This window comes from Larimichthys crocea, chromosome XI, assembly GCF_000972845.2.
Source record: "Larimichthys crocea isolate SSNF chromosome XI, L_crocea_2.0, whole genome shotgun sequence".
NCBI classification, from domain to species: domain Eukaryota; kingdom Metazoa; phylum Chordata; class Actinopteri; family Sciaenidae; genus Larimichthys; species Larimichthys crocea.
Genome location: NC_040021.1, coordinates 22,485,942 through 22,505,400, shown reverse-complemented (window position 1 = coordinate 22,505,400; position 19,459 = coordinate 22,485,942). Strand labels below are relative to the sequence as shown.

General features: G+C 40.5%; 1 protein-coding gene across 1 annotated transcript in view; it reads right to left on the bottom strand.

Moving 5' to 3' along the window:
* Positions 1–19,459, bottom strand: part of man1a1 (mannosidase, alpha, class 1A, member 1) — a 131,758-nt gene that overhangs the window by 56,256 nt on the left and 56,043 nt on the right. Inside the window, 2 exon segments of the mRNA XM_019268758.2 lie at positions 10,499–10,579; positions 18,068–18,183. Coding sequence (XP_019124303.2) covers positions 10,499–10,579; positions 18,068–18,183 — 197 coding nt within the window.

The following is a 19,459-nucleotide window of genomic DNA, read 5'->3' as shown; positions in this document are numbered from 1 at the left end:
TTGTCGTCGTCAGACATTAGCCCACTGATCTAAAGTCAGGAAGGTCTTGGAGGAGTTTTGAAGTAGTTGTTATGAAGTTTAGTAACTCCTTCATGAAATGTGGCCCAGCAAGAGATAAATTCTTTCTAAGGCCGGACTGAGAGCTGAAACTAACAATCTTCTCTTTCTCTGTTTTTATCGACGTTTTCCTAATTCTTCTACTGACCTAACATCACCTCAAATCTGAGAAGAATGTTTAGCATTAAGCTTTAAAATTGTCAAAACTGTTACAGGTCGATTGACTCATTGATTCATTGAATGATCATTTCAGCTTCAGAGAATTGAGCTGCAGAAATCATTAATACAAAGTGTAATTATATCTTTGGTTTGCTTTGTTTGGTCTGTGACAAAGTAGACAACTTATCAAGTCAGAAATTTCCCTATGAAAACTTAGAAGAAGAACCTCAAAAGATGATATTCTTAGGCATCTCAGAGTGGGTACCAACTGCTTTCTTCTTACAAAGATAAAAACTTCAGCATTGGAGGAAACGCTCCCACAGGTTCATCCATCTGCTATGTTTCTCTCCAGGAACACGAGGGTCTTGAACCAATCCCATCATGCATTAAACAACACAAAAAACTACACACGCTTTTGACAGGTCAGCAGTCTGTGAACATGACTGCATTCAAATCTCTTATGCGCAGTCTTGAACTCACTGGAGTTGCATGTTTTTCTCGACTCTCTCTCAGGAAACAAAACATCCGCAGGGAATCCATAAGAACATGGAAAATTCGTACATTTTTAATAAACTGGATCAAACGTGCTTCGGTGTGAACGAATTGTTCGTGAGCCTATAGGCGAGCATTTACATAAAGACTGAACTAGAAACTTGCATGACGATTATACAAGATTTCACAGTTTGCCGGATGCTTTTAAGTCTATCTAAAGAAACCTAAGCCTGCATGTATATTTAGCATGACAGGTCCCCTTGGAAATCAAACTCTAACAACCTGTCTGTAAGCGCGTCACTCACTGAAATGCACAGCAAAAAATAATACACTAAAGAATGTGTGAAAAGTGTCAAGACATCCATCCTAGCTTTCTATCCCCCCCTGCCTGCCTCCATCCAGTTGCTGCACAATGAAGTGGGAGTAAACAGAGGGCTGCGGATGTGTGAGTGTGCATCACACTCGACGGGTGTCTGATTGGACGTCACGGTCCTAGGAGGTGGTCCGTCAATGACGGTTACCCTTGGCTGCTTTTTTGTTCATGCATGTGTGAGTGTGTAGCTTGTCATATGTGCGTTTGTGTGATTTTCTATATACACACACACTCTACATTCAGTTCAAGCCGGAGTCGGCACGTCATCTGTCATGTCTGAATCCTGCCACAGCCTTGCAGACGATATTTATGTTGCGGAATAAGAAGTGAAAAAAGACGCTGAGATGTTCTCTTTGAGGATGCGACGTTAATGTCGAATGTCTCTAATGTTTCAAGAGGTTTTTTTCAAGTGAAGCAACTGTCTGGCTTTGTGTCAAACATTTATTATTTTTTGTGATGTTTTTTCATGTGAAGAAATGGACTGTAGCCCTGCGCCCAAGACAAATCTCCCCTCGGGCAAAATAAAGTTTACTCTACTTTTCTCGACTCTTCCAGAAACAGATTCAGCCAGCCTGCTATTGCCCTGCGGCTTCCTGTCTCACTCGATCCTCGTTTCACTGAGTCATTCTTACTTTCCTCAGTGTGAAACCCATTTTCTCATGCCAGCCATCCACCCATTGTCATGCACCGTGTCTCTACATCTTCTCTTTTCCATTATCTCGAGCCACTAGCTAAAAAGCCGGTCCGCATTCTTTCTTCATGCCGCTTACATAATTCCTTCACTCGTCTCATTTGTTGTTCTCAACACGGCACCTCTTCTTTGTTGCATCGCTCTCTCTCTCTCTCCACCTCCAGACGTAGTTTGTGTGGAGGCATCTTTGGTACGTGTGCATTTGGATTTGTGGGTGTTTTTTTCTGGCTTTGTCTAATTACAATGCGGCGCATGCTAATTGAGAACAAACGAGGGCAGCTGGGGGAGAAGTCAGAAGATGTTTCCGGAAGTCAGACACCATATATTGCTCAATACTCCGAGGTACTTTTTGGTGAAGTTGCGCACAGCTTGTAGTTTTTGTTAATCAATGCTCACTCAGGAGGGGTTCTGGTGAGTTTTAACACCTCCATGTAGAGCCAGTGAAGTGAAGTGTAGTTAGTAACAGCAGTGGACTGAATAGGCCAACTTCTCAGACCATCTTTAATTTAATGTCGCATTAAGTCTGTTCACACTTGTGTATTTTAGCCACGGGTTAACCTCAAACCCAGGCTAAAAAAAAAAAAGAAAAAAGCCTGAAGCTAGTTTAAACTAATTTTATTCATAACCCATTATCCATTCACTCAAGGCTAACAGTAAACGCTGGGTTATGAATCACACTGTAACATTTGAGCCTTGAGTGAACATCATGAAACTGCTGACAGCATGCAACTTATTTCAATTTGTTAGGACATTAAACATTTAATTGCTTTGCTTCTAACCTCGACTCGCTGCATTGGAGAGGGGTTTCAGTAATACCTTGTGGGTGCTGTTAGTCGAAGGCTGGCAAAGGCCTTATCCACGTGTACTTCTTGTCGTTGGTGTTAAGTCATATATAAACAAACAGTAATCAGGCATATGTTGCAGTGCCTTACTTTCATGATGTCTGCACAAAGCTGTCAGCAGAACTTGTGAGAAAATGAAGTAAAGGAGCCACGTAATTTGATTTCATAAGCATGCAGCTGTTCGAGTTACCACCCTGACAGCCATATGGGAGAGCGACACCTCAGAAAGTTGCGTACATCGAGACGCCAAACTTCACGTCTCTAAGCCTGCTGGTTTCTCTGCCTCAACTTATCTTGTTTAAGTGACATCAAACCGACCTTGGATGCGAGCCATTTACTGTAGGAAATATATTCTTACATACTACAAGAGCATGTAGATGTTTACAGGCTCTGCTATCAAACGCAGGCAGCAAAATATGAGATAACTTCTCTCTGTTGAAGTATTTCAGAGGACAAGTTGTTTATCCTGAGTAAATACATTTGGACTACAGAGAAATGTGAGAAATGGGCAAACACACAAGATCCGGGTAAGAATTTTAGAATACATACTGATGTTGACATGCAAGTTAGAGTGATTGGCGCCTCAGTAATTCAGAAGAAACACACATTTGCATCTGTTAAATCTCAGTAGTGGATTATGGGTCTATTTTCTGCTTAAGTTTAATCATATGTGTCTACACGACAGCAGAACTAGTGTCCTTAATGACCCTGAAATCATGGGTAAGACAAATTAGTCCACTCAGTCTACTTGAAACAGTACCAGCAATCAGTAATTGTACGATTGGAACATGAAGGCTGAGCATGAAACTGAAAGATGAATGCTTGCCTGATTGCAGATCACAGTGCGCCTGAGATTTGTGAATGTACTTGGGAAAAGCAATCTTAAATCGAGACTGATCAATTAAGCAGAAAAAGAATTGGCAAAGTCGTCCTGTGCTTTGCCGTCCCGAGCCAGGCTTGTGCCATCTGATCAATCACTGACAATAAAGAGGAAATGAATCAAGGCCTGGCTTAATTTACGTTGTTCATGCCACAGAAATCCATGGAACAACCAAACCGAGCCAGGCGAAATCAGTTAAAACACAAATCAGTGCAGCAAAGACAACAAAGGCCAACCGCAATTACCGGTACACGGCATTGAGTGACATTGTTAACAAGTGACCAATTTATTTATCTTGTGGTTGTTACAATGGTTGTCCGGCTAAACAGCTGACTAGCAATAACAAAGCATGGGTTTCCTATATGGCCATGATTTATTAACTCATACATTTAGTCTTAGATGCATCACACCAGAGTCTTGTATTGGTTTATTGGTAGATCCAGGACATTTCTTTCTACAGTGGAAACAAGGAAACACTGTCTAGGGGGGAATCTTTTGTACTTTTGGAAAATGTCCATTCGATATGGCCGATTCAGACAGCCACGAAGCCTTATATTTGCTTTGGCAGAACTGAGAGCACCGTGTGCTTTGTCCTTACTTACAGTCCAAGTAGTTGCTCTACAAAGGGTATCTCTCCATGTCCAGTTTATAGAGACTGGATGATTACAACATCGGGCAACTCTTTCCAAGACTAGACTTTTTACACGTTTCATTTCCTTCCTTTCTCTGTTTCTAAAGGAGGTCTATAAGACACCTGGAAATCAAGCCTCTGCTTTGGTTTTCTAGTGACAGAATATTCATTTTAATCTGGGTTGTTCTAAAGGCATGGGAGAGGCAACTGGGACACTCATCCCCACCATCACCAGATTACTCTGTCAGGCACAAACTAAAGGAGATTGGGATTAGTTTTCATCATGAAAAAACAAGCAACTATTGTTAGTTATTCCAGGATAAGGGTTTGGAAAGGATAACAGCAAATTTTAAAAGCAGATCTTCACAGCAAGGATTTGTTGATTCTCACACACTGTAATTTAAATTTTACACGCTACGATCACAACATGAAGAAATAACAAGATTTTTTTTGCATTTGGAGTATTACACGAGCAGTGAAAGGATTGTTGCTCAACACCCATGATACTAACATCACTTAACCAAGGAACATTTTCTGTTTATCCATATCTCTATAATAAGATTTTTTTTTTTACATTCACCTCTCCCAAACTGCCATCCTTTTTGATCTCCTAGATCCTTTCCTTTTCCTATTTTTTATTGCTTCCTGCCTTTATTTCTTCCCGACTTGCTTGTTTATCTGTTCCTTCCTCAGTTTCTTGCTTTTGTTCCTTCTCCAATCTTCTTTGTTATTTAATTCCCGCCTTTCACTCCTTTGTTTTTTTAATTTTTATTGTTTTGTTATTTCCATTTCTCCTGCTTTACTCACTAGCTCCTAAAGCCATAGTACACGATAACTCTTAGAAGGTTATGAGAATGTAGTTTGTTCACACTGGAAAAGATGCTCAGCTGGTCTGTATGCTAAAAACCATTCATTTCTGAGCATAATGTTGATGTACACTTTTCCCCTATGATGCTCAAAGAAAATAGAGGTGCTGCTCACAGCTGGAAAATGCTTAAATATATTGTGGATGATGGTCAAACAGCTTCAAGAACACCTCAAAAAACCTTTTAAAAAACACTTTTTCAAGTCTAATTGGCAGCAGCTGTCTAAAGTCATACTTTGATTGACGGCCAACGGTGCAACTTATTTCCTTTTAGTATAAATCAGTTGATTTCTTGGATACCGACTGCCACTGTGCACTCCAAAAATGAGTATATAGAACTTGTGTATACAGGATGCAGTAAAGAATTGTGACATAGCATCTGTCTCTCCATGTTCTTTCTTCTTCATTTCAAATCCTTTCCCTTGCTTCCGCTTGATTCCTTTCCTCCATCAATCATCACCTTCTTTCAGGTTTCTTCTTTCATGTTTCTCCTTTCATTTTCACCTAAAATATCCTCCTTCATGCACTGCTTCCTTTTCTTTCTCTCTTGATTTCTTTCCTTTATTCCTGCTGCCGTCTGTCCTTCCTCTGTCCTTCCCTCCTTGAAGCACTTAGCTTTGATTAGGAAGCCTCCTTCGTCTCTCCATACATTGTTTACTTCCTGCAGTCTTTCCCTTCTTCCCTTTCTTCAGTGGATGAGGCTACACGCTGTGATCTGTATGCAGGCAGGGACGTTAAAAGCCTGCCAGTAGGGTGCATACAGCCAGTACCAGCTGTACTTTTACTGATCAAATTTTCATCAAAAGGTCCAGGTCTCTTTGAGTTGGAGCCAGACGAGGACCAACAGGGGAAGACGACTGAGTGACTCCTCTCCTCTACCTGCTCCTTCTGTCTGTCTAAAACGCCTCTCACCACTCCCCAGGCACCGTCCTTAAAAAGAAACATTAGCTGATGTGTAAGCACTGAAAGCTGCTGAAATGACGAGCATACAGGCACGAGATATCTGATTGAAAATGGGTTCTACAGTGCCCACAAGTCTTCTATGTACTGACATGTCCACACAGCTTTGGCCAAAACCACTGCAGTTTTCTGCATGCAGTATAAAGGCATTGTTTTCGCCTAGTGTATTTGAATATTTCTGCATACTGGCGTTCCCTAAACAGTATTAGAATTGCAAATTGGATATGACTGGAAAGCTGAGACTCTTGTGGATTCACTGAGACCAATTGTATTCATGTGTGTTTATGTTAGTCCCCCATTGTAGCCATTTCATTGCAGTGAGAACATTTTTTTCATCAGAGCTCACTGTACAAAATGATCTACTGTGAAGTCAAGGATAATAACTGCCTCGTGAAACTTTACAACCACAAACTAGAGAGTGCATTCGGAGGATGTATGGCTTTCTTGGGTCTTTGCCATCCAATTGCTTAAAACATGCAATCTCAAGAAATCTCCAAATGTCAAATGTTTTACACAGAATTGATTTTTCTATGGTGTTCCGCAAAGTCTAGGTGTCTTAACGTGGGATTTTTGATAATTTCCTCACCCAAAAACTACTGCAAAAACGTATAGAAGTGGCAGAGTTGAAAAGTTAAAAGCTGAAATGTTTTCATCACTTAGGTGCTTGATACTTTTGACTCAAATCAATAAGAATGTTGTAGAGATGCCTCGACAATTTGGTCCACTGTGGCATCACAAAAACTAAATATCCATACTGTAGTATCCGTGTCTTTCTATATAAGTACAAAAATAATAAAGGCTTCACAGAGGATGGTACTTGTCAGGACACACACTGAAACTGTCCAAAGACGTTTCATGTTTAAATGAAAGCAGAAGAAGAAAAATAACAAACTAAAGTCCGTGTTCAGTTTTTCAGTATGGTGTATATTGAGTGGGCAGACTGTCTCTCCATCTATCTCCAATGAATCCATTTTCCAATTCAGACAACAACACTACAGAATGCAGAAGAAGTCAAGGGGCTGAATAGTGACTAAGGTCGCAGTCTAGTCTTTTATAATACTCGGTCTATTCAGCTGACTCTCTCTCTGCTCTCTGCTCTCTTTTTGGGTTTGAGGGTTGAACATCTTCTCAAGAGGTCAGGCACAGTCTCATCTAATAGATACTCCAAATGGAGAGTTACATAATACCTTACCGGTGTTCAATTAGTCCATTTTGTTATAAAAATATCAGTTCACTGAGTGTACCTGCAGTAATGCTCCACTTTACCTCAAAGAGCTTTTATCTGGAGTGAGTTGCCAAGAGGACTGGTGTTACAGGTTGAAGTTTAGCAGCATGTAAAAGAGGGAAGAAATTTGAGTGACAACTACAAAACTCTTTCAATAAAATAAAGTGTTTAATTTGCCCAACAGACAAGGAAATTAGAGTATTCTCACTTTGCTGCTTCCTAGTTTTACAGAACAAAATAACATTAATAAATAATAATGTACTTTTATGAATTTAAAACTTTTTTAAGACCAAGAACATTTTTTGAGACTTTTCTTGCGGTTTTAGTTTTTATCACAAAAACAATGACAGGATTTTCAGCTCATTGACTAGTTGAATAAACATTTAGTCAATCAATACAAAATTAATCAGCAACTATTTTGATGTCGGATCATTCCTTTAATAATTCTTTTTTTTCTATAAAACGGTTGAGACCTTGGGCATTTAGAAAATATATCGAGCTTTCTTAGATATACTGAGAATAAGGGAGTTTCTAAGCAGTTTCCAAAACAAGTGCTTTCCATCCAGCTGCAGAAAAAGGCAATTACCAAAGAAATCGCCAAACAGCACCAACTGAGACAGCATCAATTTTTCTTTAGTGTTGTTAAATGCCTTGTTGTCTTAATGTGGTGTTTTGGAGGGCCAATTGTTAAATGTTGCATCAATTCTGCGTTATAGATGGTACCAACCCATCACAATGGGTCTTCTGTCAAGCAAAAGTGCAAAATTATACCTTTCTTTTTACTTACAGTCTCATGAAACATGGCTTGGCTTTCTGAGCAATTTCCAATTTTATCTGACTTACTATGTGTGACTGCAAACAAATATCTTGAAAAGCAATTTGTAGTCCTAAGATTGGGCTTTTGACTATTACTCTTACTATTTCTGACAATTTCTAGAAAGTTGATTTATTTATAGGTTGTTATGTAATTAAAATCTGTCACTGGAGCTAGCAGGTATTGATGCTGTTAGTTCTTTTACCCTCAGCGTCACCCATCAGTCTTTTAGCCCTGCATCAACATTCATTCAGTGGCCCGCCACGAGCAACATTCAGTCATCTTGTCCATTAACAGCCTTCCTCCAAGGCCACCCAGCAGCCATCCATCTACCTCCTCCATCCTTTAGGGGACCCTGACCTGCAGATGAAGGAGAGGGACCCCTCAAGGCTGTGATGAAATACTAGAGTATTCTGAGCTCAGAGTGACTGCTGAGAAATGGCGAGGAGACGCAGCGTGCCTCCACTGTTTCACACTTGTCAAGAGATTATCAGTTCAGATTATCTGCAAGCTTTTGTTTCCAATGGAGCAGCTTTTGTCATGACTGTGTGCGGTGACTGAGTGCTGTCCTGTCGTCTCGCTTTCATATGAACTACAAATTGCAGTTTTTGCCATTTTTGTTGTATTGTTTAATCATTTATTCACCTGTTTTTTAGGTACAAAGACGCCAGGCATGTGACTGCCTGTTGGGCAAACCAACGTGGAACCACTGCCACAATAATCCTTCATATTAATCTCCACTCCAGAGCTGGTTAGTTGATTAATCAACTAGTCGATCAACAGAAAATGAACTGGCAATTATCCTGATAACTGTTTAACTGCTCTCAGCTTCTAAATTGCTTGTCTTTCTCTTTATGTGTTAATAAACTTGACTTGTTTGGGTTTTACACCTTTAGCTGGACAAAACAAGCAGGCATCCCTTTTAGGATATTTTGATGTGAAATATCATTTTTCACAACTTTTTAGAGGAAATTAATCAATAAACCATAATGGGAATAGCTGCAGGCTTAATGATATTTAAATCAAACTGAGTACCTGTTTAGGTTTGAAATTACTGTGGAGAAACACATTTAAAAGGCTTAATCTATATGATTTGTGTTACATGGTCTCACTTTGTTGTTGGATTTGGAGAACTGATGAATACATTAGGTTTAATATTTAAGCTGTCAGGTGTTCTTGGAAGCTACTTAATACTTACTTCTTTTTTATCGTACAAGTGTGCAACTAGGCTTCGGTAAGTGTTCTTTAAGTAACAAATTATTGTTTCTGTTAGTGCCATCATTGCTTATTTTAAACCATAGCCGGAACATCCAGCACTTTACAAATAAGACATAATGTTCCTCCAGATTTTCCGTGTGTGTTAAAGCACTGAAACGCTTATTGTGCTTGGAAGTGGCTTTTGCTACCAGAAAACTCCCCGTCTGACTCATGCCTGCACTATCTCTCCTTGTTAATAAAGAAGCACTTAGCCTCGCAACTCCGGTTCGCTCACCGTGTATAGGAAACAGGATAGTGTGTATGCCTGTATTAAAAGTACAGATTATAGGAGAGAGTGTCAACAAGTCAGGAACAGTGAAATCCCTCTTGTGACTTTAGTCTAGAAACTAAAATGAAGTCTCAGTTCCCCCCCCCGCCCCAAAAAAATTGCCTTGCAGTTGCAGGTTTTGAGAGGTTTTAAAAGCTTTTCTGCAGGTGGTGCAGGAGTTATCCTTTCTTTGATGGAGCCTTATCGTTCATTAAGAGGCTGAGGCGTGTAATTAAACGAGCGACAGAAGAAGAGGAGACATCGAGGAAAAGTGAGTTTAACACAAAATCCCTGCATTGGCAGAGAAGAGCAGGATCTGAGTGTAATACCCTGCTGATGTCATTTTCACAGCCTCGTCGCTAAGCAGATTCTCACACACACAGACCTACACATCGCACGCAGCAGGACTGGCACTACGGATAAAGCGAGGAGCCCTGTGGAATCTCTCCTCTCTCATTTTTCTGAATAAAGCAAGCCTGGAACAATAATTTGTCAGCACTCAGACACTTCAGAACATATTTGGCCTCCCAAGGCCGATGGAACAGCACCTTAAAAAAGTCTTTTTAAACTACAACAATAAAAAAAAGGACAGTTTTCTATACATGAGGCACCCTGCAGGAAACACCAGGGTTGCTAATGCTCTGGCTAAAACGACTGTATCCGTAAGCTGTGAATCCGTAAACAGCCAGTACATAAAACAAGAACCACCTGCTTGGGTTTGACTCCCAACCAATGAGGGAACCAACTGATCTCGATAAGACCTTACCTTGGCACATGCTAATGGGACACATTTATCTGTGCTAGCTTTTAAAAGGCACATTACCAAAGACTTTGAACGTATCAAAGCGCTCATTCATTCACTCGATCTCCGCCATCCATTATCTGATCTAGACCAACTGTTTCATCAATCAAGCAACAAGATCTCTATTGAAGGCAGGAATCGCATGAGAAAATGCCAAAGCAACCTTTCGGCAAGCTTCTTACCTCTTTCCCAGACAGGTAGTACGCGGACAGCAGACCTCCGACAAACCGGATGTTCACCTCGAACACGGACACCTCCGCATTCTGCAACAAGGTCAAAGAGAAGAAAAATTAGATAGAAAATGATTACTACATGACAAACACTTAATCAGGAAAAGCACAAAACCAATGCAGAAATGTTCACGGGTCGTGTTTCACGATTAAGGTTGAGGTGGGTTTTCCAACTTCTGGACAGATATTGTTGGATTGAAACAGCAACCATTTGATACCAAATACATTTAGAACAGACTCTTGCTGTGCTATGACTCAGTCTGAGCAAGATGAAACAATGAGCCGTTGAAGTTACTGGTAGGTGATTGCGTAGGTGACGTCATTTTGTTCGCTAGAAAAATGTAAGACACTAGCAAGACCAAAGCATCTGAGAAGCAGTGTGTGGAAGTAACTAAGAAAGACAAGGCTTTTTATCAACTCTGTAAAAAGCACCAGTCTTATTCTACAACAACAACAAATCTGTGGAATCACTTGTACTGTAAGCTTGCGACTAAAGTGAGGCGCCGCAGGGCAGGTGTACGACCTCGTCTACCTGACTGCCTACGATACAGCACTCTTAGCTTGAGGACAGGTAGGTGTGTATTGAGCTGAGGATACTTGTGCTACATGAGTAGATGTTTATAGTTATATTGCATTGTGGGAGCTTTGCGTTATCGTCACAACACACAATGAATTTTAAACAGCTTTTTATGTATTTTTAGCCACAGGAGCAGATAAATGGATAATGGTGGTGGGACGGGAGTGAAATATCTCAACAGCTGTTTGATGGACTGCCATGAAACATTCATGGTTCCCAGAGGATTAATCGTAATCACATTGGTGACCCTTCACGTAGCGCCATTCCTGTCAGCCTCAGCTGTAAATAAAGATGGTGAACGGCATATTAGCATTGTCGTTGTTCAGCTCAAACCACCACCGTACCTAAACGCAGCCTCACCGAGCTGTAGATGCATGTGTCAGATCAAATTCATCCTGTCTTTTGGTTGATCATCAGATTATTTGAATAACCTCTAAAAATTATGGTGATGGAATATTCCAATCTGTCACTGAGCACTGAACATCACCTCCAAAGTTAAACGAGAAGTCCTTAACTGCCAAACGTCGCCTTAAATGTCAACGATAAAGTGTGCTGCGTCTAAAAATACAATGCTTCTATTTCTAGATGCCTTCTGGCAGGGAAAATGGGACAAATAATAACAAAAATTGGAAGTTTGTAAAGCCATTTGTCTCAGCAGCAGAACAATGAAGCCTCGCCTCTCTCTCTCTCCCGCTCTCTTCACGTCTTTATGAACAGATTCCTGAGTCAGATGAAGCTTTTGTGCTTGACTGACAGCTCTCATAAGTCACTGCTGTCAACCCGAGATAGGACAATAGACTCCGTCCTGTGGCAAAACAAATTACATGCCAGACGAAATGTGCCCTGCCAAGTCTGAATGACTGATTGAGTGCTTAGATTGTGCAGCTAATTCGTCCTAATTAAAATTGAATTATTTTCTCCACAACACACGGGTATCTGAGACGCAAAAGGACGATATTATATCTTCCTCCTGCCTGCAGTCTATCAGCACTTTAAACAAGCCAGGAGAGTGAAACATACAGCAAACATTTACAGCAGATTTCCTGCTGTCTATTGTGCTACTTCCTTCCGTTGGCAGCTTTAAACTGTTGGACAATGACCCTATGAGTCAGCAGTGCTGTGTTGTTATCTCATTCCTGCAAGAGGCGGGCGATGAGTCAAGTCTCCTGATTTTGCAACATTAAAGCCGCGACACAGCGTACATGGAACTTAACATGGTCTTTTTCTGAGAGAACTAATTAAGGGTTACGACAAGATGAGTCCAGGAGTCTTTAGATGAAAGTGCACATTATGAGTAGTGGCTACAACCCTGGACAAACCCTGCATTGATGGTCAAACAGTTAAAACCTACACTTATAGTTCTCTCATTACAGGAAACATTTAGTTTCCTTTCCTCCACCGTACTCTCTATAGCGTATGATCGTAAGCGGTGAGTTCTAACACAGAAAGTCTCTGGAGTGCTATAAAGCCTGTACTCTTGGCTCTTTCTCTTTAAATAGATTTTAAAAAGGTTGCTTAGCTGCTTGTGTAGAAATAAATGGAAGTGACCTGTGTGGCTCCTGCAGTGGGACTCTGAGTGAAGTGTTGGAACTGTGACCATATTTTCTCAGGTTTCCAGTAATCGCACTTAAAAAAAAAACAACCCCAAAACAATTTAAGCAGCTGGAACAAGGCGAGAAACTATCAAGAGCAGTTACTGCTACTTCTAATTGGCCCCACCTTCTCCCAGTAACTGAACCCATGTGCTGTTTCATGTTATTTTATTATTACATGGAAATTTAAAATACACAAGCACAACACTGATCCAGGAACAAATCACCCTCCTCCATTGGGACCAGCTAAAACCTGTGTATCACTGCCAGCCTGTGAAGTGAGGCCTATCTAAAAACTGCAGTTCCTCAAATGTCCAAATGGCTACAGAAATTAGTCTCCATAAGTCCCCATGTTCAAATGTCCAACTTCACAGCAGAAATAAACATGTTTACAGCCTGGTACAAAAAACAGTTTTGGTCTCTGTAGCTAATTTGCCCGTTCATGACAACTGTACTGAGGGTGAATTTATATACAACTCACCTGTTCACATTATATTAAGGATTAAAGTTATGCAGGATTAAAAGCGTGGACGCTTTGATTGGCAGGTGGGTGCCGTTACAGATGGGCAATTTTTAGATTAGCCGGGTGGTGAAAGAAGCAGGACTAACATAACATACATAAGGTTCAAAACAGCTCTTCAGAAACTTGTGGGTGACATCTCACATGCAGAGGTCATGTATGATTAATTTGGAATAAAAAAACATTTTTCCCCAACAGCAATCTTAAAGGTTGAATCATATTGAACTGAATCATGGAGCATCCTATTGTCTTTGCATCAGATCGTGGACTCTGCATCTATCAAATCTCTACTTATAACATTTGATCATCAGCCATGACTGGTGCAGTGTCCAGATACTGAACAATTGTGTCTGAAAACTAAAGTTTTAGAAAATATTGCACACTGAATAACGCCGGCTAAATCTCCCCTGGCTCGTACGACACCGGCTGCAGGTCACAGGTGGCAGACCATTTAAATTAAATTCTCTAAAACCCAGTAAAGCCACGCACTACATCATATTTCTTTATACCTTAATGGCTGCACAATTTACTCCTTAGCCAGCAGCTCCTGTGGCACAGAGAGGGTATGAACCATTAGTCTAATACCGCACACTTCCTGGGAAAAACAGTTTACACAGCAGTTACAAGGAGCACAGAAATACAGCAGAGCTGTTTCTTCCACTGGACACTGCTGTCATTTTACACTGTGCTGGTGTGCTGACAATTCAAAACCACCAGTGTACTTTCCTCAGGGCCACTTGTATTGATGTAGACAGGTTGCATAAAGACATCAAATATATCTCGATTCCCTGCTTTTCTCCATCTGTTACTTCATGTCTGCTTGGCAGAGCATCCCGAGACAAACACTCCTGGCTACTGTCATCACTTCTGTATTCATAAGTCTCAAACAATCTCTCATATTTGTTTAACAAATAAGGTATCCTCTTTTTTTCTCTCTCTCTCTTCGGTGTCTCTGAATTTATCTGGAAAACTGACTTCACTTTAAAGGCTGAGTTTTAAATCTCCTCTGAGGACGTCATTTAAACACTCACTTTTCTGGATTATTTCACTCGAGTCGTCAAAGTTTATCGCCGTTCGTGAAGACGTAACATCCGTCCCCGTTTGTCATTTATCATGCCGTCGATTCGTCATCTTTCAGACAAACTTCCAAAGCAAATGTTTCTCAAACCCTTCACAATGCGTGTCGTCTTATTTTGAAGCATATGAAGAAAGCATGGAGGTATCTTAAGGTCTCAAAATGATGCTCCCGCAGCAGATCAGAAAACAACGGTCCTCCTGCTGCGATAATGTTGTTTGATTGACAGAAAGACTGCTGGCAAACACAGAAAACAAGGCAGGATTATGCGCAGGGTGATGCTGTGCGACTGTAAATTCAGGTGTGGCAAACCTCCAGCAGCAGTGAACATCCACAGGTTTGGAATACAGAGGCAGCGAAGAGGATTAAAGCTGATCTTAAGGGATGTTTTTGTCGTGTTAGGCGGATATATCCTTTGTTCTTTGGCCCTGAGATACCTGAACTGACGTCTGTAAACACAGTCATAGCTGCAGTCACGTCTACCTACCCTCAAGGAAAGAAAAGGCCATTCTGTTTCTGACTAATGAGGAGCTCTTAGCGGGGATATAATAATGAGGTTGGTGCATATCAAAGGAAAGGGTGTGTTTACTCATGTTAAGCTCATCAACAGGAGAAATTTTAACCTTTGAGTGTAAAATTTGGTTCACAGAAATATTAATTATATTATTAATAACACGGTCTTCAAAGGCTGGTAACAGAATATGAAAAGGTTTATTTTCTATTCACATAACTGCAGTGTAACAACCTGGTTATCTCTGTGTGTGTGTTCGTGTGGAGGTATTTAAAGGTTAAGCAACTCAGACAGCAGAGTTCTCTGTTCTCAGTGTCATTGACATCTTCTAGCGTAACATGCACACACACTTAAAAGCCCAGTTTGTAAGATTTAAGAGGCTTATATCCATAACTATGTTTTCATTAGTGTAAAATCACCTGAAAATAACAAATCGTTATGTTTTTGTTGCCTTAGACTTTTATATCTAACAGACGCAGCAGGTCCTCTTCCATCGATGATAAAACCTGAAATCTAATTTTCCATAAATGAACGGAGTGATTTAGTCAGCTAGTCCACTAGTTGTGCATTCGGGCCATTCATAGTTTCTTCTTAACACAAGGAAGAGAAGAGCGTGAGGCGAGGGGGGTGTAATAATAACAAAAACGTGAGAGGAAGATAGAAAGGGAGCAATATTCACACTCGATCCAGCAGTGTTTATTTTGTGTATCTGTGTGTGTGCTCGCACTAAGAAGTAATAGACTTGTGGTGGATCCATTAAACATGTTTTTTGGCTCTTTGCTTTTTTATTGATAACATTGTTGAAGAGGGAAGTCAATACCCTCATTTCCTGTCCACACACACACTTTTGTGTCTCGCTCATCATGAATTGATTCCAAGATATGAATTCTCTTTATACGTTCATGTAACTGCCACATTTTCAGGAGTCGTAGCGACAAAAATCTGTTTTAATCTCTGAAAAATGGTTCCAATAACTTTAATAAGACTTTAAGCATGTGGTGATCTATTACCAGCTGAGCTCGTTAAGACGTCTGGATAATTGTTTCTTACAATATAATCATCAGAGAATCACATTACATTTCATATCATGTCATAAGGATACACTTAGTGCGTAAAATATTAAACACCCGGCAATTTTGAGCTTATTATGTTTATTATATTACGCCTTGATTATACTAATCATCGTGTGTTCATAACGCTGTGTGAGCAGAAGTTAAAAAAAAACCCCAACATGATTAATGTTTGGTCTCCGGCCTCTTCGAGAGTGAAATAAAAGTTTTAATGTAGTATTTTCTGATGTTTCATATAGTTACATCATGTTTGTGTAACACACACACACACACACACACACACACATCAGTGACTCAGCTTAGATAGAAAGATGCCGACATCAAGGCCTTCATCCCTCCTATTATAATAAACACACACCCACACACATACACATATAACAACATCTAGTGAAGGAATGTTTTACAGACGCTGACCTACGTGTGGTGAAATCAAGTCGCCTCGTCACGCCATGTCTCTGTATGAAGTTTATTTTAATACCGTTTCATACGTTCGATCACTCCGCACACACAAAGACAAAGTGTTAAACTGAATCACGGCACAATAAACGTCCAAATAAAAACAGCTAACGCGACTCTCAGGCTTTGTTTGAAAAGTGGCACCGAGCGGCCAATGAAATTACAGATTTTTTTCTCCCTTTCATGAGCTTAAAATAAAACTTTTATGAGTCTTGGGAGTGTGTGTGTGTAAGCGTTCGTCCTTGACAAGGAGCTTTCAAGAAGTGTTTGAATGGCGTTTTAGAGAGTGCTTCTAGCAACACAAATCACGTCTACTTTGAAGCAGTTTACACAGCAGATAACAAAACGTGGACGCCTAAGACAGATTTGTCTTCTACTTAAATCCTGTAAACATTACCTCCTCTTGTCATACTTGCATCTTTGATCAAACAGATTTCTGACAACTGATTTTTTTCTGAGATTCTTTTCCCTCCTTTCAAGAGATTGGGGATTTTCAGAATCTAGTTACTTTCATTTAATGGTATCATATGTTACATTCAAGCTCTGGTGGGAAAGCATGAGGATAGTAGGGCTGGGACACGATACTTGGAGTGTAGATTCAGAGTGTATTGTGATTCAACATTACAATATCCTTCCCACTTTTCGACCACGGGAAAAAGTTGAATCACTTCTAGCGACCGAGTCACGAGGCATATTTCCAAAAACAACGCACATGACGTGTCATTCAGTTTACACTGCACATAAAACTGGAAAATTTTATTTTTATTTTGAAGTACACTGCTACATTTAGCTGTTCCTGCTGTGCTTTAAGAATAATTATGTTTGTACTTGACATGAATCATAACCTAAAAAAATACAGAGGATGGGGGCCAGTTCACCCCTCTCAGCGAGCTTCATCCAACATCAAAATTACAGCTGAGAAACTTAAAAAACAAACATTTATGGATGACTAAAGTCGGCTAAAGTAAAGCCAAGATTAATGCATATCAGAGTAAAATGATTAGTCAAGTAATCATGGAGCGTTGACCCTCACAGGACCAAGTCTGCAGTCTTAGAACCAGTTTTCTGGTCCTAGCAGGCAACTGATGAGCTACTTCCCAATCATCCAGGTCATCTTTCTTCAGGAAGGGTTAAATCTGGGGCAACTGGACTTAGTTGTAGATCTGTGTCATCCCCTACACAGCTGGTGTATCGGGAAAAAATTCGAGAGGATCTTTAACAAGCATAGACTCCCGGTGTTCTTCAAACCTTACCTCACACACAGACAGAAACTGGTACACCCAAAAGACCGTACTCGAGGTGACAACCAAGTCCAGCTGCCCCAGATTGAGCCTTTCCTGAAAGAAGCTGAACGCAAGACTTTCCAAAGACTTTCCTTTTGATTTAAACCACCAGCTGCTCAATTATTTATTTTAATTTGATGCAGTTCTTTGCATGTCAAACGCAGTATTCCCATCGTTCATTCACATCTAGTTTTCGGGAAACACTAACACCTGAACTTTTTAAAAAGGTGTTTCACATTAAAGTCCCATTAACCAAAACGTATGCCGAAGAAGACTTCAGAGCTGGTATTTCAATGCTTCTCTCTACCAGTTGAGATCAATAATTCAAGCCTCTATTAACTGCATCATAGTTTATGGCAGAGGGTCGTGGCTTCCGCGAAATCAATTCAGCTGATCATCACAAGGGCACACACACAAACACACACACACTTCCTTACCACATTGAAGTCAAGGTTCTTCTCCACCCAGTCAGTAGCAGCATCGAACTCTTCAAACATTTCCATGATATAGAGAGTATCCAGAGCGTCCACGATTGTCGCTCCCTTTATGCTGCCTGCAAGAGGAACAGAGCAGAAATAGATTACATTCTTTGAGGTTTCTGAGTCTTCAATGGTGTGTTTTACATATCATCTGTCTGCTAAAGAAACCGAGAGACGCTGGGAAGGAAGCCGAAGAAAGAACCTTTAAGCAAACCCATTCAAATGTTAAAATCTCGTCCTTTTTAACGGTATGAATGACAACAGGTGTTATCGGCAGCCTCGCTGAAGAACTGCTGAATAAACAGCAGAAGTTAAGAGTTATGTTTGGAGGTTGCATAAATTATTTTTTTTGCTTGACAGATGGCGAGAGGCAGCGATTATCTGCACTGATGAAACGTTGGGAGTATTGCTCATCTCTAGTGATTAGGCTCGTAGCAGGAGGGAAGACGCACACAAACCATCATCATTTCACCGCTGTCATTACCCAAACCCCCTTAACGAATCACACACCACCCGAACACCTCGGCCTGTGTATGTGCCAAGGAGCTCAATAAATCATTAAGCATGCGGCGCCGAGGCCTCAGCGAAGCTTTTAGTCCTAACGTATCTGTTATAAACACAAGAACTCATCTGTCAGAGCTATGTGACCACTTAGAGATGAAAAAAAAAACAGAAATGGAAGATGGAGGTGAAGAAAGAAGAGCCAGGCAATCAGTAGGACAGAGAGAGAGAGAGATGGATAACATGAATACATCAGTGAGTCGAGGCCGACCTACAGAGGGAGGTAAAAGGTAGAAAGAAAAACATTCAAGAGGAAAGACACTGAAATAATAATGAGAGAAAAACAGTCCAAGTCAGGAGAGAGAGAGAGAAAAAGTTTGGAAACGATGCGGCTACAAAGTAGAGTCGAGATGAAAAGCCAGAAAGCTGGTGGTTTGTGTGAATCTGTGGGTTTGTATCCCTCTGTAAGTGGTGGGAGGATGCAAAGGCAGCTAAAAGCTTTCCATTAGACACAATGCTGAATCATCAGCTGGAGGTGCAGCGGGGCTACTTTTGTCCATCAGTACTGAGCTCGGTGCTGTGTCGGGAAATTAGCATTACGTCTTTAAAAAAAGGACAACTCGGTCAAGTGCTACTAACTGTGGATACGAGTGATATTTGTGGATAAAACTGGCGATATATTATCTCTTAATTACATTCATACCAAAAATAAAAACCCAGAGAAGTCCGAACCTCTGAAGAGAAGCTGGATATTAAACACAGGATAAGGTGGTATTAAAATTCCACGATGAATGTCACAGGCATGAAATCAGAGGAGGATCAGTCATTCGAACATCATCAGCTATAGGT